General features: G+C 46.5%; 2 protein-coding genes across 3 annotated transcripts in view; one reads left to right on the top strand and one right to left on the bottom strand.

Annotated features, from left to right (window-relative positions):
- The window catches only part of eIF3l (eukaryotic translation initiation factor 3 subunit l), a 41,470-nt gene extending 25,330 nt beyond the window's left edge, over window positions 1-16,140 (bottom strand). The window contains exons 1-11 of the mRNA XM_065447441.2: window positions 15,947-16,140; window positions 15,598-15,643; window positions 14,814-14,925; window positions 13,976-14,052; window positions 13,187-13,242; window positions 11,940-12,009; window positions 8,330-8,403; window positions 7,367-7,447; window positions 4,897-4,987; window positions 4,460-4,614; window positions 3,398-3,568 (exon numbers count right to left, since the gene is read on the bottom strand). Of these exons, the coding sequence (XP_065303513.1) occupies window positions 3,398-3,568; window positions 4,460-4,614; window positions 4,897-4,987; window positions 7,367-7,447; window positions 8,330-8,403; window positions 11,940-12,009; window positions 13,187-13,242; window positions 13,976-14,052; window positions 14,814-14,925; window positions 15,598-15,643; window positions 15,947-15,979 (966 nt within the window). The 5' untranslated portion in view covers window positions 15,980-16,140. The remainder of the gene's footprint in view (window positions 1-3,397; window positions 3,569-4,459; window positions 4,615-4,896; window positions 4,988-7,366; window positions 7,448-8,329; window positions 8,404-11,939; window positions 12,010-13,186; window positions 13,243-13,975; window positions 14,053-14,813; window positions 14,926-15,597; window positions 15,644-15,946) is intronic.
- A 206-nt stretch (window positions 16,141-16,346) lies between these two features.
- The window catches only part of LOC135914534 (E3 ubiquitin-protein ligase RBBP6-like), a 101,022-nt gene continuing 93,188 nt past the window's right edge, over window positions 16,347-24,180 (top strand). For both annotated transcript variants that reach the window (XM_065447443.2, XM_065447442.2), the window contains exons 1-3: window positions 16,347-16,695; window positions 20,923-21,163; window positions 22,290-22,377. In XM_065447443.2, the coding sequence (XP_065303515.1) occupies window positions 20,998-21,163; window positions 22,290-22,377 (254 nt within the window). In that variant the 5' untranslated portion in view covers window positions 16,347-16,695; window positions 20,923-20,997. The remainder of the gene's footprint in view (window positions 16,696-20,922; window positions 21,164-22,289; window positions 22,378-24,180) is intronic.

Genomic DNA, 24,180 nt, shown 5'->3' with positions numbered 1-24,180 from the left:
ATCCTTAACAAAATTCCAACAAAGTACCTGGCGCCAGCTTCAGGCACAAACTTTTCTTTCTCCAGCTTTTCTCGCCCTGGTTCATCCAGGCCTATATCAACAGGAATGTACGCTCTGCGGCGCACCTAGAGCTAACTTCCATCACATTATGTTCCTATGCCCTGAGCTCCAGCCACCCTCTGAGTGGCAACTCACCGACGTCGAGGGATGGGAGACCGCGGTGTCTAGCTCCAACCCAGCCGACCAAATACGGCTGCTGGACTGGGCTCTGAGGGTCGCCGAGGGCCACAAACTCCCGGACACCCTACGCGCTCCTGAGCCCCCTCACAAGTAATGTTGCAAAAAGGCTCAAGCAATAAATGTTTACCACCACCACCACCTTTACTGTCCCCAAGGGTTCAAATCACCACAGGCACGTCTGAAATAGCTCTGAAGGCCTGCCAGTACACTTGTTAGGCATATCAGTGTTCTTACTGTGACAGAAGAATGCGGATGCACGTGTGTATAACTACGGAATACATACTGTGTCCCGTGACAATAGCCTCTTCCCCCTCTTGGTATGTTTCACCGCAATACTGAGCGCATGCTTTACCGCGCAACACTGCTGTATTGCAGCAAAGCTGACTTTCGGAAACCGGAATTATGCAACGCATTGTGCTTTCAAAGTTTTTAAGTCAGTGGCGAGAATTACAAAGGCGGAGTTGGCGCCATTGCTAACAACGGTGAAAAAGCTAGTGAACGTCAAAGTAGCTAGGCCTAATGTTGCCGCGGTAGTGGCTACGGCTGCCAGCGGATCTATGTGCGAGAGTGCCTGTTCAAGGTGGAGAGATACTTAAAATTGGTGACGGTGGTGGCTTCGATCAATGACGTTTCGGACATGCGGTCCTGGCAAAAAGTCCGGAAAAACAGATGGCGACGGGTTTTGGGATTTGAAATTGCAGACGTTCTTGTACATTGACTCTACGGGGTACCACGGCGGTGCCGTGAAAGCATCTGAATTACCGGGCATGTCCGGAAATTCGGGTGTCTGAAAAATGGGCCGTCGACTGTATTAGACAGTAAACAAACTTGCAACTGTCAGTTTGTCAACACTTTGAAAAGCATGAATATTACAGCTGCACTCAAAGCAAATATCGAACGTAATATATGAAACTACTATTCAAAAAACCGAATACAGTCGCCGACCGATTTTCCGGACTCCGAAAATTCGGACATGCCCGATTATTCGGTCAGCTTCGCGGCACCGCCGTTCTCCCCATAGACCATAATCTATAACAACTGCCGAAAGTTCGGACACCTTGCAACCTCTCGTCTGATTTTTCGGACACTCCTTGAGCCAACTCGGTCGAGAGCACCATGCACCGACTCTGACCGGTGCATGGTTCGACTTGCTGAACGCCATTTTCGTTTTGAACGGAGCTTCCTTGCTGCCCCACGAAGTGGCGCTACTGGAAATCCCCGCTCATCATCATCGTTTCTGCGTGGTTAGATAGAGTGGCTCTGCAGCAGTTCCGGTTTCAGCTTACTAAGCCATGTCAAGACAATCCAGCAGCTGATTTGTTTTTTCGCTGACGCTGCGAGCAGGCCGCGTTTTTCGTTTGTGCGACTTGTGTCGGCACGGTGGTGTTTGCTTTGTGTGCTGTGTCGAGGTTTCGGTGAGCCAACGCGGCATACGTAAACATCGCGTCAAAGGTCTAATGGCGCCGACAGTGCCCGCGCAGACTGCGCTGGGGAATGCCGGCAAGCGGTTGCCGGGAGGCCTAAGACTTGTCGCTTTCCGATGTGCTCCCTACTGACGCGGAAAATGTTCTGCCGAGACCTGCGCAGTGGTTGCATTGCGATTCCGGACACCGTCTCATTTGACAGTTTCATAGGTGCTGACACTGCTGTATTGACATGCGCAGAACTCGACGACGGCAAGATCATTCGTCAGGTTTCTGCTGCACTGCCGGCGATGACGCACCATGTGCTACGCTGCCGTCGCATGCGGAGCGTGTACAAGCAGTGACTGTGCTTTCAGCCGCTAATAGTGACCGTACGACCCTCTCCGAGATTCAGGCTTATCTGATTGCGCGTAAACGGAACAGCGTGCAACGGCGCATTCACGATTTCTTCCAAGCCTACTGCCGAGGCCGATTAAGCGCGTGGAAATAAAGGATTTCTTTTTTTTTCTTCTTAATCTGCTTTTTCGGACACCTGTTTATTCGGACATTTTCGCAGTCCCCGTGAGGTCCGAATAAACGGTCGGCGACTGTAGTATTCGCACAACGCTAGACAGTAGTTATTTGAAGTGTACATTCGCAAATTGGACAGAAGATTTGAACATAAGAATCGAAATGTTCTGCTGTTTGTGGACAACTGTGCTGTGTGCATGGCCATATAAAAGACGTAAAGGCTATACAGGTGGAATATCTGCCGCCGAACACCACAGAAATGCTGTAGCCGATGGACCAAGGTGTGATCCGCAATCTAAAGCTTCTGTACAAGTCACGCATATATGTACAGCCGCATGGTGTTGTGCTCAGACAGTGTCAAAAGTTACACCGTTGACTTTAGGTCTGCTTTCCACGTGCTTGCAGACTTGTGGAAAGCGTTTACACTTTAGATGCTTCGCAGCTGCATTTACCACGCATGCTTCACACTCTGCACCTAGATGGCCGTCTCAGCCTGAGAGAACGACAGCGTGTGTGACCAAAGTCCTTCTATGTGGACATTTAGCTCGACGACCTGTGTGCAGCTGGCATTTTCATTCCAACCGGAATAACTTTTAATGGATTGGCTGACGCCGACAAAGATCTCAAACTCTGCGTGGAGTTAACCGATGACAAAATCGTCCGTCAAGTGACGGCGGATATGAACAACTGACAATGAGAAAGAGCCGGCGCCTGCACAGCCGACGAGCTCCGCATTGACATGAGCACTGACAATACTGTCAGCGTACAGCAATGATACGACCTGGGCTGAAATGGAAGCAAACATCATCCGTGCAAGCAGAACACCATGCAAATGAGGATCAACAATTTTTTTGAGCCGCTAAGGCAGTAGCAGGCAGTGTTGACCCAGCTGAAGATAGCGCCAGCTACATTGATGGCACCCGCTGTCAGATTTTAAAAAATTTTATGAACGGCTCATTCCAGAGCCACCTCAATGATGCATTGGCAGAGCTGCGCAAACCCGAAACTCCGTCCTTGACCTTCTCCATTTGAGAAACACCTACAAAACGGTGCGTTTTCTGCATGCATTCGTTTTTTCTGACTGCCCAATTTTTCGGACGTTTTTGCGGCCCCTTGGGGGTGCAAAAAATCGGACGCCGACTGTACTTACACTACTCAGCTGAACACAATAAAGACGCAACAGATCTGCTCGGAGTCCCAGTGGGACAGAAAAGCATGCCCACCTGGTCGCCCTGGTATGTGCGTGTTGGGAAGAGGTGCTTGGTGCGCTGGATGTAGACCAGGATGTTGGAGAAGGTGCGGATGGAGTCTGCGTAGCGCCGCATCATCAGGTACGCAAAGCCTACGTAGTAGTAGGTCGTGATCTGGCAAGCCGGAACCCGGGAGTACAAGCTCTGCAAAGAAGTATGCGCAGGGACGGGGCTTACGGCAGTTGCAAAGACAGAAGTGAGCTTGTGGGGGGGGGGGGGGGGGGGGGGCAGCGCTCCAAGACCAGCTTTAGCTGGTATGCACATGTTCTAGCGTTATTGTTTCAGCAGAATACAGAAAGAAGTATAACGAATGGTAGCAGCGGTCATTGCATCTAGTGGCATTGTTTTCAAACTGGAACGCACTAGCACTTTTTTCTAGTCTGTGACAATCTCTAGCAAAGGTAAGTATACTAGCTATGGGAAAACTAGACTGTCACATCCTCTTATGTTTGTCTCCCTCACACGACTCTTGCGTATCCTGATGAAACTCAGCTTTTCTGAAAGACATACATGTGACAGCAGTAGCTAGTGAACACTCCAGCGCAAGCTCTACCTAATGACGAGGAGCAGAGTGTACCTCATACGACATTATTAATACTGTGTATATGCCAACCTGCAAAGCTACAGCTAAGTTGGTTGATGCCATGCCAGTGGAATTTTCAAACTTGAAATCCCAGTAGATTAGAGATAGAGGAAAATCATTTGCAGCAGAGCAACAACTAAAAATGCATACGAGCATGTACATAATATTCTTTCCTGGAAGGACGATAGCACGAACACTGACCCCATGTCCTCTCTCGCAACTCAAATCACCAATCCACTTTCCAAATGAACCCTCAGAGTTGTCTCAAATTTAGGTTGCTTCAGCAACACCTTGCTGCATTTAAAAGCACACGCAATGTGCTGCACTGGCACCTTTGGCACCACGTACATGCTGCACCAACACTGCATGAACTTCTTTTAGTACTACTGCAGTGAATCGTACATGAATTGAGCAGCACAGGGTATATACTTGGAAGCTGGACAACCGCCTACCTTCTTGTTGAGCTCGAGGTTCTCGAGCACCTTGACGGCCTGGTAGTAGTCGCCGAGCAGCGAGTGTAGACGAAGTAGCCCCACCAGGCTGAAGTAGCCCAGCATTTTGTAGAGCGGGTGCTGGCCAAACTCCCCGGCCACGCTGTCGGGATCCCCTGCCACATGAGATCGGCACGACGTTACAACAATAAACTGACAGTGTCATTGTGCCAATAGTTAACGTAAATTCTGTGTGATAGCCTGTGCAGTGGACAAGTCATGCGTATTTGTTACGTTCAAAATTTGCAGCTTTTCTGGCCATCGGCTTCAGCGTCATTGCAAAGGGCTCCAAATACCAGAGTTGCACGCTTTGCGCAGTAATGTGGTAACAACAGTGTAGAACACAACTTGGTAGCAAACAGACAAATCCCACAAAAAAACGTAACGGGGCAGCTCACCTCCCTGGGTGTACACCTCCAGCTGGAGATTGATGTTAGACTTGTCGACGAGAGAGTGGAGCACGTTGAGGACACTGTGAACATTCCAGATCTGAAACCAAGAGCATCTTTATTGAAGAGGCCAGCTTCCAGAAGTTACATCCTCCTGCCTATGATCATAACTAGCAGCTGTTCATATGGTGGCACCCACATACATTCGCCGATGAATAATTCGGACCTGCTCGATCATTTGGACAGCTCTGTGGCAGCGCCACTGGCCCCACAGATTTATTGTATAAGGACGACCAAAATTTCAGAAACCTTACAGTACATCGTGTGACCATTTGGACGCCGACTGTACGGCAGTGTGTTAATTCGGCCACTGAGTTCAGCGGAAATAGCAGTCTTTTCATTTTGATATTGTTGCATGCAGATTGCATGTTTCTTCTGGATGATGTGCGTGGGCACCGCGACAAAGAAGACGAACTCCTCTCCTCCCGAGTCTCGAGCTGCCGGGTGAACCAGCTAGAGCTGCAGTTGTTTTTGGAAATATACACTGTAAATAGTCTTTAGTGTTCAATCCATCGTTCATGTAACAATATATCGCTGGCGTGGTCATTGGCCTTGTCGCTGGCGTTTCGAAACAGAAAACAGCGAAGCCTAGCCGATGTAGTAGTCTCCGACTGAGCCCAATACGCACGGCAAGCCAAGCCACGAAGCCGTAAAGGCTGCATTTGTAATTTGCATGAATTGTCATGTGTGTTCCGTTTCGCTGTTCATGGTAGGCTGATTTCACTGGTAACATGGATGTAGCGTCTCTCTAACCACTGGCGAAGAGGGAAAAGTAACGCATTGACGAACTTCGGACGTATTCTCGGAGGATAACTTTCTAACTTTTGCCAACATTTCGCATGCCTAGCACTGGACAAGTCCACAGGCAGCAGTGTTTCCACAGTGATAAGATGGTGTGCTTGGCCCTGTGCCTAGAATGCAGTCACTCATAGATGCCAATGCATCTTGCACTAGTCACGAAAGATAGCGTGCTGGGCATTGTGCCTGCAATGCTATCGCTTGTAGATGCCGATGCACCTTACGCTGGCCGTGTGCAATTGAAGGTATCCCCCGAAGTGATGATTCGAAAACATGGCAAATTTTTTTTGTCACTTGTGCAATAGCCATATTCCGGTGAATCTGGTATTTTGGAGCCCCAATTATTTGAATGTTTTGGTGGTTGCCATCGAGTTCACATTATTGGTCAGTAACTGTAAACACGGTCTCTTTCTCAGTCACAACTCTCTGAGATGAATTTTAAGTCAATTACTCCAATTAAGCATAATAGTGCAGCGAGCAATTAGGCTCACAATTGTCCCATTGTACAAAGATTCAATTTTATCTGATAAACAATCTGTTGCCAGGATCTGCTGTCCACCAAAACGGCGTCACCAGCGTGCTGGAAGGAAATACCGTATTTACTTGCATAATGATCGCACTCGCGTAATGATCGCACCCCGAACTTGCCGCAGTGATATGTCGTCTGCCAAGTCTAGCTAATGATGATTGCGCTTATGATCTGTCAAATGCTGTCGAATGCTACACAAACGACTCTTCAAGATATACCAAGTAGTCTGCACCTAACATACTTAAGCAGATGCCCCATTACATTCCTTTCATCACTTTCTGCACTTCCGTGAAAAAAAGAAAGCTACAGCCAAACTTGCCTTGGCTTTAGAATGGTTGTGGTCAACAACAACAAAAAAGTCACCTTTCGATTCTTCTCTTCAGCACTCGTGGGCACACAACAAACCGCGAGCGGCAACGATAGTAGCCACGTTTACAGTGATATGTTAGAAGTGTACCTTATTCATACGCTGACACTTGTAACACAGCTAAGATATTCGCCCACCCTTAGCGGAAACGTGCCGTATTAGGATAGTAGTGAAGACAAATGCTGGTTTCCACAGCATGCCCGCCATGTGTTTCTGTCACTGACAGTTAAACATGCCCATCTCCGTTTCCGTGCCCTCAAAGTTGACATGGCTACGTTACTGCTGCAAACTTGCCGATATTAACAATATCATTCATTACTGATACGGAAGAAACTGCTTCAACGTCCGTAATGCGCTCATAGAGAAGAAAACAATTTCATTCGGAGCATTTGGCTTGCCCCACCGGCCGCCATTTTTCTTTTGGTCTCCCGCACCATCACAGCGGCAGCCGCCTGTTTGTTGACCTGTTGTCATCCCGCAGCAAACGCGGGATGAAAAAAAAAAAATGTTTGCTTTTCGCGGGAAATTTAACCCGCATAATGATCGCATCCTTGAATTTGCATCAATATTTTTGACTAAAAAGTGCAATCACTATGCGAGTAAATACAGTACACACAGACTCTCCTGTCCCCAGTTTTGTCACAGCTTGTCAGCAAGAGTATAATACACATAAACATAACAAAAACATCACCCTGCCCACCTCAGCTGTTGCTGCCTCCGCTCACCTTGGGGTTGCTGTTGAGCAGCTCAATCTCCTCCGGAGTCTTCTTGCTCACGTTGCTACGGTACTGGCTGAATGACTGGAACTGCGTGCACAGAGACAGATTCCCGTGGATCAGGTGACAGGGCTCTTACTAACCGATGTGACAAGTCAGTCAGTTGTTGGGCTGTTTCGTTCCTCGTGCCAAGAGAAAGAAGTAGCACTGATGTCTGGCGTTTTTCAAGATTCTTGCATGGCATGTCTGAATGAGGCGCCTATAACAATGACATATCGTTGCCTGCTTTCTGTCGCACTGTGCTAAGTCCTAGAATTTCGTCTGTATTTGTCTAGTACACTCATTACTAGTAGTCGTTACACTTTATCATAAAGTGAAGACCAACTGCCCACTGCCGACAATGGCTCTAATGATTCTGTACATCTTTGGTAACAGAATTTGAATTATTTAAACCCATTCGCAGTAAATAGCAACAAATGTTATGCTCAAAATGAAAAAAAGAAGAATAAACCTGATTAGGATCACACCGACAGCGACTACAGTTTTCGACTGCCGTGGTTGCCGCAAACAGTAGTTCTACAGTCAGAACCCACGATAACGAAATACCGCAACAACGAAATTCTCACGACAACGAAACATTTTCGTATCTCTGGCGAACGCCCATAGGATTCAATGTATTTCATACCTCTCGGCAACGAAATGTCGCTGTACTGCAATCCCGCATCAACGAAATTTGCCGGAACATAACTCTGCATATTGCGTAAGGCTAGCAGGCTCCGAAATGTGCTCAAATGCGATTGGTAAATTTACAATTAAAAATGGCAGAATGGTTGTCCCGAAAAAAGAAGAGAGGGGCATAGTTACGTGAGTGCACCCCCCCAACCCTCTACTGGTTGCAAGAAGTCCATCCATCAAGAATTTATGGGGAGAACCATGCCACAGCACTTGCTCTCCTCGATAATTGGGTCGTACCTGATAAATAAACTCGTCAATCAGCTCCCACAGCCACTGGTTGGGAAGAACCAGCGCCACAGGTCCATCAGTGCCTGCAAATGAACAAAAAGGGACAAAAATAAATGGACTTTAAAAGGGCTTAGGGATCTCTCATAAAAAGCCACACCTCATAAACTATAAATTAATTATTAAATAATGTGGCTTAACATCCAGAAACCGCAGAAGAGGGGCTGTAAACTGATTTTGACCACCCAAAGTTCTTTAATGTGCCCACAAATCACGGTACACAAGCGCACTTGCATTCCACCCCTATTGGAACGCCCCCGTGGTGTCTAGGGATCGAACCTGCGAGCTCGTGCTAGGCAGCGCAACAGCATAATCACTGAGCCTCCGGGGAGGGCATGACATGTGTATGCAGGAGTGATCAGGCACATATAGACTGATCTGTTCCCACCACTCTCCCACATAAGAGAACCATTCAGTTAGGAAAGAACAGCTCTAACAAATGACAGGGCAGCTTGGGGCTCATTTTTCTGAACAGAAATACATACCAATCAAAGGTATGCGAGATTCCAAATGTGCAGTTCGACTTATTTTAGATTGTGGGGTTTTATGTGTTCAAACCAAGATCTGCTTATGAGGCACGCCATAGTGGGGGACTCTGGAAATCCGGACCACCCGTGGTTCTATAATGTGCACCTAAATCTAAGTACACCAGTGTTTTCGCATTTCACCCCCATCGAAATGCGGCCGCCGTGGCCGGGATTTGATCCCGCAACCTCGCGCTTACCAGCCCAACACCATAGTCGTACTTATTTTATCACGACAGCAATCACCTAAATGCTTGAAACTGGGCTCGCTGGGGTCTACAGTCGAACTCGGTTATGTAAATGTCTATCACTTTGATATAAGACTGCTAAAGAATTGGATGTCATAGAAGCACATACCATTTATAAAAGCACTTTATTGATGAAACTAGCTTAGTTTTGCATGAAATAGTCCTGTATCTTCTCCTGCTTGGGCAACTGCTGCCTGCGACAGCATGCACTTATCCACATTGTCTGAAGAGTTGGAGCAACATTCACGCCAAAGTGCCCGTCTAGTGCAAGTGTACCAATCGCCTTGGAGGATGTGGGCAAAGGATCTTGTTGCTTTCCTCATTGTGCCCACTTTCACTTGTGCTCGGTACAATGTCGGCAATGTAGTCTTCGTTTTTGGGCTCTCCCGTGGTTGCAACACCATCATCCGCACTCACAAACTCGTCGACCATTGATCTGTCAACAGCTTCCGGAAACTCTGACAGCTCGCTCTAAATTACGGCAACACTGGCAATGGCCTCGTTGCACTCGTAAGCATTTTCAGACTCATCACCGAGCACGCGGAAGCCGGCATATCTGAAGCAGTTTCGGATGAACCACTTGTACACGGCCACTTCGACGTCTATACACAGCCATGCGTATGCGTCAGGCACCACGGGCACCGGATCGTTTGTCCGTTTTCGCCCTAGTCTCCCCCTTATCCTTCAAGATCATGCTGAGAGTGCTCCTTAGTATCTTGTACTCTGCAGCGACATCCGGCTTCTTACTGCGTTTGACTTGATTTATGACTTCAAGCTTCACAATGAAAGGCAAATTCTGCAGCTTCACACTAGCCATCGTGGCAACACTGCAGGAGAAGACCCACAAGGCGTAAACACAACGAACAAGAAAAGCTGCGAGGCAACTCGAACTTGCATCATCTTGCATGACGAGGGCACAAGAGTCTCCGATTGGGCGTCTGAGAAAGCTCTGCGGGCAGGCCAGGATCCTTTTTTTTGTAGGAGGGTGTTGCCGACTTGCCTGACATGGCGCGGTCATGGTAGGGAGAGCAGGTACATGGAGCCACCCACCGCAAAGGAAAGCCAACTTCTGGGGGCACTTTTGCGCCGCGTGACGTTCGATATATAGGGAGTTGCTGCTATATTTGTTGAATCTAAACATAATTTTTGCTATGTATACTCACTGTAACTATACCATGTTCAGAAATTGTACCGATTAAACGGGTTCGATATGGCCAGGTTCGACTGTATTCGTCCGTCTATCCATCTCTTCCGTCGTTATTAAGCATACGGGGTGAAGAAAAAGACGCCTATTTTACCACTACGACTGCTACTATTATGACATTTAAAGGCACGTCCCTTCGGGCCACGTGCTGTTGGGAATTGCACGTGATATTGCACCAACTTGGTGCTTGGCACAAATATGTGTCCAGTTTAGCACCCCATACAGGTTATGAGGTTGGTTGCATGTGTGCGCATATAAGGCCATAAGAGGCAACAGTGCAGTGCATGAGAACGACATTGTTGGCATTGCAAAGGACAAAATGGGTGTTTTTTTTCTTTCTTTTTTTAGAAGGTGGCCATATCTGCTTGTGAGAGCCTGCTGTGGAGAAATAGCCGAAGTCAGCTGACGTCCCCGCAGGCGTCAGGCAAGCTACAGCTGTACCTTAAAGCAGGAAAATCACTGAAAAACTCTCAAATGTCGGTCACTGCAATATGGAAGTGAACGGTTGAGCAAGGTAACCAGCCACCAGTTCTCGGCAGAAACCAGCACACTACTGAAACACTGCCTAAGCGGCTGTATATCAGTCGACGTTGCCAGGAAAAGTGGGCTACGTCGTCGGTGACGTGCAGTGATTCATGTTTTTTTCCCACGTGCAGAACGCCAAGCATCCGCAGCGAGATGCCTGGTGGACGTGACTCGTGGCTACGAACTGTGGACTGTGTGGGCCAGTAATTCGCTTTGGCTACTAATTATACGATGTCATCTACATGGCACCTGCACAATTTTAATCAGCCGACTGCTCTGACGTTATTAACCCTTTTAGTGCCAGCTTTATCGCAGGCGACTCACCTCCAGCGTCGCTTCTTTTTATTCAGTTATTACTTTTTTTTCTCTGGCTTGTTTTTTGTTATGCAAGAGGGACAAAATGACACAGATAATGGCAAATGCCCTTTTAGCATGGTCCTCACATTCCTACCAGACATCAGTGACATGGCAGGACAGAAACGCAAAAACAAACTGGTACATCAGGGATACTGAAAGGGTTAAATACACTCGATAACAGCAGGGTCACACTTGTGTCTAGATAAATTTCAGCGTTGCTACACTAAACTGCCAGTCTAAGCTTAACAGTAAATAAGACATAGGATGAAGCTGGCAGAGCTCCACTGTTATTAACATACTGTACCTGCCTGTTTTACAAATTCATTGTAAAATGCCTGACATTTAAGTGCTTGTTAAGGATTCCTGTACAGTCTAAGCTTGTTACAACGAACCCGCGTACAACAGACTTTACAATATAATGGACCATATTTTAGCCTTAGTTTCTTCTACCCATTTTATTAATGCAGTGAAGTTCACTTTTAACAAACCACACCACAACGGACTATCGGCTACAGCGGACAAAATTTGCGACAATTTTTGTCAAAATCAGGCGTATAAAACGGACTTTTGCATTGTCGACACGGGCTGGAAACTGACTTGCGAGGGTCAGCCTACGATCGCGGCTCAGTATCGCGCGATCGATACTGAGCTAAACCTGCTAAACCGAGAAAAGGAGTTGAAAAAAAAAAGAAAACGCTACTCACTCAAGATGTAGTTGAAGAGGGCACAGTAGTTGTAGTACGACTCAAATCTCTCGTCAAGCTTTGGGGAGCCCTGAGGTCAACAACAAACAGAAGAAACAAGAATCAAATATTTGCCAGGCCATGGGCACAAAAATTACTAACACGCTTGTTGTTATCGCACTCAAAAGAGCTCTGTGGAAAATGATTATTCTAGAGATGACTGCAAAGATCAAAACTGAATATGAGAGAATGTGGACTGCAATAAGGGGTACTACAGTCGCAGACCGATAAGACCGCCAAAACATCTGAATAAACGGGACTCCAAAATAGCAGATTCTCCACAAAATAAATGACTTTATTCCACAAGTGGCCCAAAATAGGCATGCCACATTCTCGGATCATCACTTTCGGGGACCCCTTCAATTTTTCGTGACCATACAGTGCAAGAAGCATCGATGTCTAGGAGCGACAGTATTTTTGGCACGGTGATAAGCACAATATATTATCGCCGTGCAGAAACACCAACACTCATTGACGCATCCAGTGGCCATGTTACACACGTTCGTGCAGTCGTAGTTTAAACTGTACAACACGCTGCAAAGTATTTGAAACTTCGGTCTTTACAAATGAAGTCTACTGGTATAGTGGCTGGGCCAGAAGGGTGTCGCCACAGCACGCAAGCATGTCTGAATAATCGGCTGTTGACCATAGTTGTTGCCATTATAGTATGAACCCTAATTAAAGCTATTTACTCATCCTGGATGATGAAGTGTAGCTGATCACTTCAAAAGATGGTGAAAGCCACACCAATATTAGCTGGTAGCTGTAATTTATCGACTCAAAGAAGCCTTCTCAAGAAAGCAGGCAATTATCGCAAATGCTATTTCATGCAACTTGCTGTGTACAGAATATGGTGAAAGGTGGAGCAACAGCCCCAGAAAACGGTTGGGCCCGGTTTTGACCCCGCTGCGCAAAACAATATTTTTTTTCAACTGCCAAGAACTGTACTTCTGAGAAACCCATACAGGTGTATATTATACTGTCATGCTACTGTCGGGTGACTGCAGTGTTCTTTATACTAGTAAGTAAGCCATCAGGTAAAGCAAACCCTTCTGTATCAACACCTACACATGCTGCAGCAAGTTTCACCAGAGCTCTACAGTGAAAACAAATAAATTAGTACAGAATTAAAGCCACCACAAGGAAATAGCTCACAAACATTGAATAAAGGCACTATAACTTGCGGTCAGCCCGATCGCCATACTCACCCGAGCATAGATCTGTCGGTAGTACAACTCCTTGTACAGGATCATGAAGATGTGATCTGTTGGAAAAAGAATTAATGTTACAAGAACTTATTTTCAGGCTTGGCAACACAGCCACATCACATGCGTTATAAGCATAAGTTCCAACACAAACAGGCTGAGAATGACTAAACGTGTTGTGTTTCCAAGTTCACCTCCATTCGTAACACTGTACCGATTTCAGTCCCCCAAAAACTTACATTTGAAACTATGCCACGCTAAGGAAACAGCTAAAGAGCAAGTGCAGGTCACACAAACAAGTAATGGTGCATAAGAGATGTTCTGATCAGCATTTTTCATTTGAATTTTTGCTGACTGTACCTAGCAGAGAAGTGTCACTAGGCGCACAACTCCTGCACATGAGGTTTTGCCCCTAAGGCTACATGCAAGTGTTAGTCAACAGCTCTCATATTAACCTGCAGGGCTATCCACTCCAGATTATTCACACCTTCCACGTAATTTATGGGTTTCAGTGGCACAACAGTTGAACCTCAGTATAATGAACACTAACATGACAAATTATTGGATACAACGAAATGAATAAGTAATCCATAATTTTCTCCCTGCCAATATGGTTGTGGCAAACACAGCATATGATGAAGATATTGTAAACTTCACTGTTAATGCATCAAGGCACGTGAAGTGCTGCACAACACAGGGGAGGGAAAGGGGGGAAAAGCAGCGACGATTCCGAGACCACTGCCGCCACCTGTGCTCGCAACAGTGTGCTGCTCGGATGGGATGCTCACTCACCATCCAAGATGTGGGCCATTTCTTTGGAGTTTGGTGGCGGCATCACCTTGCTGTGCTGTTCCATCAGCTTGGCGAGGCTGCAATAGCGAGTTATTCCACCAGTTACGAGAGGGAACACAAGTAGCCAGACAAATTGGCAATTGAAAGGAGATGCAGCTTGCAGTAAGGAAGCTCTGCCCTGTCATTTTCATTGCAGTAATAATAATAATAATAATAATAATAATAATAATAATAATAATAATAATAATAATAATAATGAGTGCAGTAGTTCCTCCAGAAAAAAAAAAATCTGGCGTAACCTACAAGAAACACCTTTCCCCATGGTAGGGAAAGAGTTAAAAGGGGGTAGTGGCAGCTGTCTTTTTACCTTTTGCCGGTCTTAACCATTGAGATTTGCACTCATAATCTATCAAAACGATTTTTTTTTGCACCACATTAAAAAAGATTACAAGAAGCAGAAAAACGGAGGCAAGTGACTACTGCCTCTTTGATTCATTGCATTTGCTCATAGGTGCAGACCAAAAGGGCTGTCCCTTGCATTTCATATTGTACAAACGCGACAGCTGAAAACAAATACATACGGCATTAAATTTGGCTAAACGACCACACAGGCCTGCAGGTGTGCTGGTACCAGGCAATGGGAAGAATGCATGCATACAATAAGGACAAGTGTGCGCTAGTGCGCAAGATGAAGGTATGAAAATGAAGCATCAAAATGTGCCCCAGAAATGCACGACGGCTGGGCCACCCCTTATTTGACCACTGTATTTATCAAGGAGTCTGCTTTCACAGCCACACGTTTTTCGAGCTTGTCTAAAAGCTAAGCTGGCACACTTACTTGTTCTCGTAGACGCTCTGAATCTCGTACAGGTTTCCCTCCTGGATTGCCTTCTTGAGGAACATGAGCGTGCTCTGCATGGCTTCGGTAAGCTTGTAGCCGGCATTGTAGCCTGAAATTTTCAGGTAAAGATGGCTCAAGTGCAACGCTACCAATTCGAAGCTCTTGATCTTTTCAATAAAAGTTGCTGAAGCACTCAACATCGTAAAACTAGCAAACCAAATGCACGAGAAGAAAGCGGGTTAACCAAGGGGCCCGGTTTTTATAAATCATACCATGAGAAGCCAACACACAAAGACACCAAGGGCAACATAGAAGAAATTACTTCTACTTACTAATTGATTTAAAGAAATGATTTAATTAATGGAAATGCAAGTGGATGAAAAACCAACTTGCCGCAGATGGGAAACGATCCAACGTCTTTGCATTATGCATGCCAAATGGCTAATGAAGGCATTTAAATTTTTTCTGTCAGACGAAACTAAATGGCAGCTCCTGTCAATTTCGTTTGTAAATAGTTTACTACATATTAAATGTATGGCCGCGACAAAATGCTTACATATAAGGCTTGCTGAACCAAAATTGCTCGTATTTCTTTTTAGGCTGGTGTTTTGTAGCATCTTTCTCGATCAACAAACGATGGACACTTGTTAGGGCAAAACAGACAGTAGCACCCGCGCAGCGTGCTTCCACATTTCTCATAGCAGCCACAGAACAACATATCGCACGATTTTTCTTTTCCACAAAGTTTATCGGCAAGCATAGATACAGATGTTGAACTTACCATGAGGATCGGCATCGTGGATCGGGTAGCCGTAGTTATCGACGTACTGTTTTCGTAAAGAAAGTAATGAAAAGAGTTACAGAGAGCAATATAATTTTTCATCGCTTTTTTTTAAGGTTTGTACATGTGTAGTACTTGAACCGGCGACATTCATTTCACGGGTCATGCCGCTAGTACAAACAAACAACGCAGTTCAATTGACTTCTGCTCGTTGTAACAAATTGGACACACACATTTTAACCCGCTTGTTTTCTGGAAAACCAGCACCATAGTCGCAGTTTGACATGCGTCCTTTGGACGAAAAGCATGACATATTGCGGCGCGGATACACCACGTCGAGCGGGCTTACCTCGACGTCGTATTCCTCCTGATCGCCCATCATTGCGAATACGTTCGTACGAAAACGTAGCCGGTGATAATCGGCGTAGTCGGATACGTGTAAAAACTCGATTTAACTCAAATTACATGAAGCGGATGGTACACGCACGGCTACAGGCCTTACAGCAAAACGCCGAAGAGGCCCATTGACCAGTGTTAAGGACATATTTCTTCAAAAGCGCTAAAGCATAGAGAAAGTACGCAACAAATTTACTTCAAATTTATATTTTTTTAATTATTACAAGGTTGACCTTAATATTACAAATGAATGTTTGAGATAAATTTATGTATGTGCAAGAAGGCGAGGTTTTGTACTTCTCTAAGGTAATTTTTATATTTCGGAAATCGACCACCTTTTTGTAGACGGCGCTGCGGCAGCTGTGTGTGGCTGAAGCACAGGTGATTTTCGTTGTCGTTGTTTGAGTGGCTGAGGCGCGTTAATTTTGTTTGAGAATGTCGTTCACGTTGATTGCTTCTTTTCTTTCCCCATAAGTGCGAAGCGCTGGCCGTGTTGTCGCCGAACGTTGAGCTTCGCCACGTCCCCTAGTGACGCAAATTCTTAGCCGCCCCAGCTTTGATCCCTCAAAGGTAAACCCGAGCGCTCCACGGACGTTAGGCTTAGCTCGACGTCGGCGTCCGAAGCGCCCAGTGGTCCGAGCGTCGCGTCGTCCGAGGCTTCGTGGGAGCTGTTGGCGGCATGCGTTGAAGGCAGCGCTTACGGTAAGCCGTCCGTTTTTCTCACTAGGCTGCTTGCGAAATATCGGCGCTTTTCTGCGTTTCTTTCGATGTGCAAAATATTTATGCACAACCATGTGCCGATTACACGCGTAGTCAGCGACCGTGTTTAGGCCTAGTCGCCTGGAGGTGCGCGCTGATTTCGTTACCGTTGTTGAATTTTTGCCTCGCTTGAGCTGGCGAGGCACAGCGTTTTGTCTTGGCGCCATTCACGAGTGGTAACCAGCCAGACTTCATGTAGTCAGTGCTAACTGGTAATTGCAACTGATAAATTGCAGTTTTGGAAGAGGGGGAGTGAGGGGGAGTGGGGGGAATGGATGAAACGACGGTCGAAGCACTGTTTCGTGGGGCATTGAGTCATGCAACGGCATTGAAGTGACCCCATATTTTTTTTTTTTTTTGTCCCTCCTGGCCCCTGGTTGCATCGCTGCTGAAGGTTTTCTAATCCTCTCAGTATGGATCCCCACTTGTCAGTCAGGCGCCGAGTTCTATTTCGGGAACGCACTAGAGGGGAAAATCCCCGGGACATTTTTTTCGCGTTGGCGGATAAACATCTCGTGCATTTGACGTCATTTTTATTTCCGCATGGGCCCGTATTCAAGTTGACGTTACAGGTTCTTGTCGTAAGCGTGTCATTGAACGGCAACTTTCAGTTCTTGAAACGCACTTGCCCGCAATCAATGTTGCGGAAAGCGCATTGCGGGTAAACGGTACGTGTATAATTGGTGTTATATTTAGCATGAGCTTTTCCATGTTTGCTTGTAAGCCTGCCCGTGTTTAGTTGTGCTGTTTCAGCTTACTTTGAAGATGGACCAATTCACCTTCGCTATAGTGATGTTGCGTCAAACATTCCGCGTTGACTACATGGCCTTTGTTAGCGGCTGCCGCGCGACGTGACATTTTCCCTTCGCTTGACCTGTCACTGTGAAGCATGGACAGTTCATTCCGAATGCACGTAAACTTTGTGTCTACAGGCAGGGCCGATCATATGGTGCAGCAGCAGCATTCTCAGTCTGAGTCATAAAAGAACCGTGTATTGTTACCATCGCCGAAAGCTGGAACAGTTCGTTACTGTATTTGAAAAGCTTGTTAGCAGTGTTAGTTAATACTGGCTCAACCCGTCGTGGTTTCTCGGTGGCTATGGTGTTGGGCTGATTAGCACGAGATCGCGGGATCGAATCCCGGCTACGGCGACCGCATTTCGATGGGGGCGAAATGCGAAAACACCTTTGTACTTAGATTTAGGTGCACGTTAAAGAATCCCAGGTAGTCGAAATTTCTGGAGTCCTCACCCGCCGTGGTTGCTCAGTGGCTATGGTGTTGGGCTGCTGAGCACGAGGTCGCGGGATCGAATCCCGGCCACGGCGGCCGCATTTCGATGGGGGCGAAATGCGAAAACGCCCGTGTGCTTAGATTTAGGCGCACGTTAAAGAACCCCAGGTGGTCAAAATTTCCGGAGTCCTCCACTACGGCGTGCCTCATAATCAGAAAGTGGTTTTGGCACGTAAAACCCCAAATATTATTATTATTATTCTGGAGTCCTCCACTACGGCGTGCCGCATATGTGGGTTTGGCACGTAAAACCCCATAATTTAATAAATACTAGCTCGAGTGCACCAGACTATTAGATCACCAGGATGCTTTATTGCAAGGATTACAGGCTGAAAAGGCCTGCGTACTTGGCAATATTTGTGGTCCCATCACGCATGATTTCTTGACCCTTCACATTCTTTAGTCTATTTTTTTTCAACTTTGATATCACTGTGGTAGAAAGGAGGGTGCAGGTATTGTAGCCATTGGCTTCATGTAGGCAAAAGGTCTCATATAATGATCTGTTAGCATCGACTTTTCGGTGGATAGAGAGCAGGAATATCTCCTGTGGTTCGTTGCTCGTGCGTACAAAACAAACATGTTGCTGCTGTTTCATTGCTTTTAAGTGCAAACTCTTGCAGTTTTGCAACAACGCAGAGAATGTTATGGCAACACACAGAAATCTCCTCAGTGAAAGTTCTCTAAGACGGAAAAGAAAGTTTTGTGGTGTTCTGTTGGTTAGCACGCGGTTGCAGGATTGATTCCCGGCTAACATTACGAAGGGGGCAGAATGTGACACTCGTGTAATTTGTTGTCTTTGAACCCTAGCTTTTGTTTGTGATAATTGCTTAGAATGTGAAAAATGGCGTGATAGCACCCGATTATTATGTGGGAAAGTGTAAATTGCAGATCAGATGCTGTGTAAATTATAACTTTGGGAATGTAAGAATGACATTTTGGACTAACAAAAACCCGTGTAACTACACATTATAGCACGTCAGTGTGAAGCCCTTTTACATGAGACTGACCTCCTCAGGTCAGATAGGCAGCAATCTGTGAAGCCTCTGATGAGTCTTTTGCATTGCCTGCAACAGTGCTTGCATTAGCCTTCCCTCAATCACATTGCGACTGAGGTACACCATCTGCCAAAGCACTAACCACATGTTCGTGGATTTGTCTCTTTTCTTGAACCTTGTGGAGGCACTTGGCTATATGTTAGTTTTCGATTATTGATGTGGTTTTTGACGTCTATGTATGATGTGACTTTTGGGTGTAGGTGAGCAATCATTCTGTAGTCCTACCTCGTCCTTATCCATTTTCCGGGCTTTGTACATATCTTGATGATTGTGCCTGTGCACCATGCTCGCAGAGCATGGGCAAAACTTTGCGATTGGCTTTGCTAGTGTACAGTAAAGTGTACGTTGTTTCATCTAAGTTGCTTTATTTTCTGGTTGCACTTTGGGAGACTTGTATCCTAGTGTTCGAAGTTGTTGATGGTTTGCACTGATGTTTATTGTAGGGACGGCCAGGAGTAGGCTGAAAAGTGCGTTGTGGTTAAGGCTTCAGTTCAATTACTGCTGCTAAAGTCCTTGTAGCACACGTAAACACCCTGGCATCGGTGTCTAATTCGTCTTCCACACAGCTTAGTGCAGACATTTTCAATTGAAATGGAGCTGATCGGGATAGGAATTCTTTGACACTTGAGTGTAGGCACATGGTTTGGAGGGGGGGGGGGGGCACACTGGGCATTCTACTCATTGCAAGTCAGTTTTCAAATTTATGGTGAAGTTGTTTAGGGAACTCGTTCATTGGGGTGCCACTGCCCCTTTGAGTGGGAACATTTCTTTTAACATGAAGACTGACTGTAGCGAGTGCCAAGTAAAACGAGTAGCTGTTTTTTCTTCTCTCACCTTTTGGCTAGCCTTATTGGCAAACAATGCTGACATAGATGTGGAAGAAAAAAATTGGGTTTGAGCCACTATCTAGTGAAGGTTTTTGTGGGGAGCCCTTGCTTAAGCCAGTAGGCAGTTGGTAGTACGCAGCCTTGTTACAGGCTAGCTGGGAGGTCTGACCTTCCAAACACGCGTCAGTCAGGGAGGTCATCCATTTGCGAGTTTGAATGTCATCCAACGCCAACTTGCAACAGCTCTTGTCTTGACACAGTCGCTGTGCTTTGCTGTTAGCAGCAGCTCACTAACAAGTGGTTGCACTAACACGTTTAATTCAAGTAGGTTGAAGTGACAGGGGGTCGTTTGCGTATTTTGTTTGAGCTTGCCTGTAAGATTGGGCGGCATCTTTTACTGGTTTTTGGAGAGCAAATTGCAGAGCCTTGCGAAAGAATAATATGTATACGTGAAATGCTTTGTGCCTTGATGGATGCATTGTCTTCAACAATGGCATTTGGCATTGCCATTATCTTCTGTCACATCTACAGTGTGCTGAACAGAATTCTTGCTATGTAATCCCATAACTGCATGCTGAATAAAATACTGACTGTGCAAATGTACTTTGGAAGTGCAAGGGGTGCAACTTGTGTTGAACACAGGACTTACAGATGCATCCAGTGTACGATTTGCTATGCCAAGAACCACATCCAACAAGTTTCTGACATGTTCCGGCAGATGGGACAGCCTTCTTTCAGACCTTTCATGAGTCTTTTAGTACATTGTGTTGATGTGTCTCTTACTCTGTGCTTGTTACTGTGCAGTATTTGCAGTCTTAAAGTTGTGAGAGGGGGGTTGATACTGCTGCTGCTGCTGGAAGGCCAGATCAATGCCACTAATCCTATGCGACTGCTAATCCATACTGTGTACTTGGCCAAGCACCACTTGCCTTCAAAGAGAAATTTTAGTTGTGCTGTTGTGTGGTGGATGTTAACGTTTTTGCATCTTATGCACGCAGGCAGGCACCGTGCTCTGCTGTGAAGGACAGCACATCGTGTGTTGAGCTAAACTGCGGCAACTCACGGCAGTGACCATGTCGGTGCACTACAAGTTCAAGAGTAGCCTGGACTTCGACACAGTGACCTTTGACGGCCTGCACATCTCAGTGGGCGAACTCAAGAAAAACATCCTTCAGCAGAAGAAGATTGGTAAGGCAGCTGACTTCGACCTGCAGATCACCAATGCACAGACCAAGGAAGGTGAGCAGGAACACTGGTCTAGACTGATGCCATAGAAAAACAATTCAGGACTGGAAAGGTTACCATATTTACTTGCATAATGATCACACCCCTGAACTTTGTCGTCAAAATTCGATTGTTTAAATTTCCCGTGTAATGATCGCACCCCGAACTTGCCACAGCGATATGTCGTGTGCCAAGTCTAGCTAATAATGATCGTGCTTACCATCTGTCAAATGCTACACGAGCGCCTCTTCAAGACAAGCCGAAGTGGTCTGCACGCACCAAACCTTCATAAGTAGATGCCTCATTTCATTACTTTCCGCATTTCCATGACAAAAAGAGGTACAACCAAACTTGCCTTTATTATGGGTAGGCTTTATAATGGTAGTGGTCAACAAAAACGAAAAAGGCGGCTTTCGATTCTTTTCATCTGCACTCGTGGGCATGCAACAAATCGCGAACGGCAATGATAGCCACGTTTACACTGATATGTTAAAAGTGTGCCTCATTCATACGCCAGCACTTGTAACACAGCTAATATATTCGCCCACCGTTAGCGGAAACATGCCATATTAGGATAGTAGTGAAGACAGATGCCCCAGCACGCCGGCCATGCGTTTCTTAGTACCTGGCAGCTAAGCGTGCCCATCTGTTTCTGTCCCCTCACAGTGGACATGGCTACGTTATTGCCGCAAACTTGCCGATATTGATGATATTATTCATCACTGATACGGAAGAAACTGTTTCAATCCACGTAATGTACTCGCGAGAAGAAAAAAAAAATGGCGTTTGGCGCGTTCAGCTTGCTCCGCCGCCTGCCATTTTTGTTTTGGTGTCCCGCAGCAAACGTGGCACGAAAATAATTTTTTTTTTGTCTTTTCGCGGGAAATTTAACCTGCGTAATGATCGCACCCCTGAATTTGCGTCAATTTTTCTGACAAAAAAGTGCGATCATTATGCGAGTAAATACGGTAATATCAGTCCAGGAGCTATCTCGGAAAAGAATTTCTGCATTTTACATGTGTTTGAATAGGCTGCACCGGAGTTGGGTCCAAGCTAAAGCTTCCTCTTAAAGGAGCTAGTGGGAAAATTTAGTTACAGTCAACCTGAAGTTCTCAAGTTCCCCTTTCCCTATTCCATGCAGTGTACACATCCGATGACTACCTGATTCCCAAGAACACATCTGTGATCGTCGCCCGTGTCCCTGTCACCACCACGGGCAGGAAGAACTGGTGAGCTTCGCTGATGTTTTGCTTGCATCGAAAAGATGTTGACGCAAAATACTCTATCTACGATGCTGTGTAAATTGCCTTCCTACGAACCTTGCAGCTTGTTTTATTCCGGCAGGTGGTTTAGTTCCCTCAAGCTGCAAATGGCGGAAACGGCTGCACATATTCTCAATTTTAAGTTGCCCACGATAAATGAGGTCTAAGTATTCTAAGCTTTGCCAGTCATTTCGGCTAATCGCATTGGCCAGTGTTCATTTGATTTCATGCTGAAGTGCAGTGTAAGTTATTGAAGTGCTTTGAATACTATCTCATTCTTGCAAATCTATGTCATAGACCCTTGCAGTGCATTTTCACAATGGTAGTGCTTGTTCCTATCAGTTAAGCTGACACTAATCTTAAATTACATTTGCCTTTGGCTTTGCATAATTATGGCTTGAAGTTCAGGCTTGTAGTCCTAATATGGAGAGGGTTAAGGGGGGACGCGGGTCTTGAAATCGCGAAAAATGGTCAAAAATGGCAATTTTCAAAAATTGCGTTTTTGAAGTCCTTAATGTCCCAACTATGCCTCTACAAAATATTATGGCGCAATTCCTACTCGAAGTATAAAATAAACGGTAATTTATAAACGTCGGTGAGCCGAAATTGAACGCCAAGCGCGAAGATTTGCCTCATTTTCAAGCTGCCGTAGCTCCGCGCGACGCGTACCGATCGGCGCCATCTTGGTCTCGTTTGAAAGCTGGTTTCCCGCTCTCCATTCTGGCGCCCCTCGGCACGCTGTAGACCCTCGTGCAGCGGAGGGATTGGCACCCGTTCTCAAGCGGGAAATCGTCGCGAGACAGCCGCTGATTGGGTGAACCGGGCGCCTCCTCGAGGCGCAGCCCTCTGATTGGCCGTGACGTATGCTTCGCCTTCCGCGGCCGCGTTGTCCGACTCCTTCACGTCGTCTGCTTTCGCCTGGACGCACGTCATTTTTCGAGCTCCTCTTTGTTTCCTAGTATTTTTCGTTCTGCCTTTTTCTTTATCGTTCTTCTAGATATTTTGGCTATTGGGTCGCTTCTTTTAACCACGAATTTCTTGCTTTTGCGTGCCTGGTGGCTTTGTTCCGCGTGTCACGATGGCGCGAGACGCGCGCTTGAAAGCAAGCACGCGAAAAGCAGTCGGCAAAAAGAGACGCGCATGGAATAAGAACAGCGCTACATCGTCTAGAACTACAGCTTCGGTGATGCCGCAAGCTGCTGTGCCCTTGGTGGATGCGGCAGGACTGAGCTCGCCAACAACAGCTTCGCCGGTGGACGCGGCTGAACAAACCCCGTCGACGCTAGCTTCGCCTGTGGACGCGGCTGGACAGTGCCGATCAGTGTCAACTTCGTTACCGCAAGTCTGTGCAGTGCCGGTGGATGCGCCTGGACTAAGCCCGTCGAAAATGCCAACTTTTGAGACGCTGCAAGTCGCTTCGGATTCCGTGTCGTCGGAAGCGGCCGAGCCGGCTGACCTAAGCCTAACGTTGACTTCAGCGTTTCCGCACGCCGCTTCGGTGCCGACGGACGCGGCTGAACCGAGCTCGCGTGCTCAACGCTTCGACACGGTGTTTTTCACGGAGGCGGAGTGCGCGGGGCGCGAAAATTACGCAGACAACGTTAAAACTTCATTGGCGAAGCAGTCCGCGACTTCCCGCAAGTTCGAGCTAATGAACGTCGGCACAGCAAGTGAAGATGACGATCGCGGCACAGAGTACATCATCGTTGATCTCTCAGTGCTAAAGAAGATGTTTGTGTCCACAAGCTGCAGCAAGTGTGGGATGACCAC

Source organism: Dermacentor albipictus, chromosome 8 (genome assembly GCF_038994185.2).
Source record: "Dermacentor albipictus isolate Rhodes 1998 colony chromosome 8, USDA_Dalb.pri_finalv2, whole genome shotgun sequence".
Classification (NCBI taxonomy): Eukaryota; Metazoa; Arthropoda; class Arachnida; order Ixodida; family Ixodidae; genus Dermacentor; species Dermacentor albipictus.
This window is presented reverse-complemented; position numbering and strand designations above follow the sequence as displayed.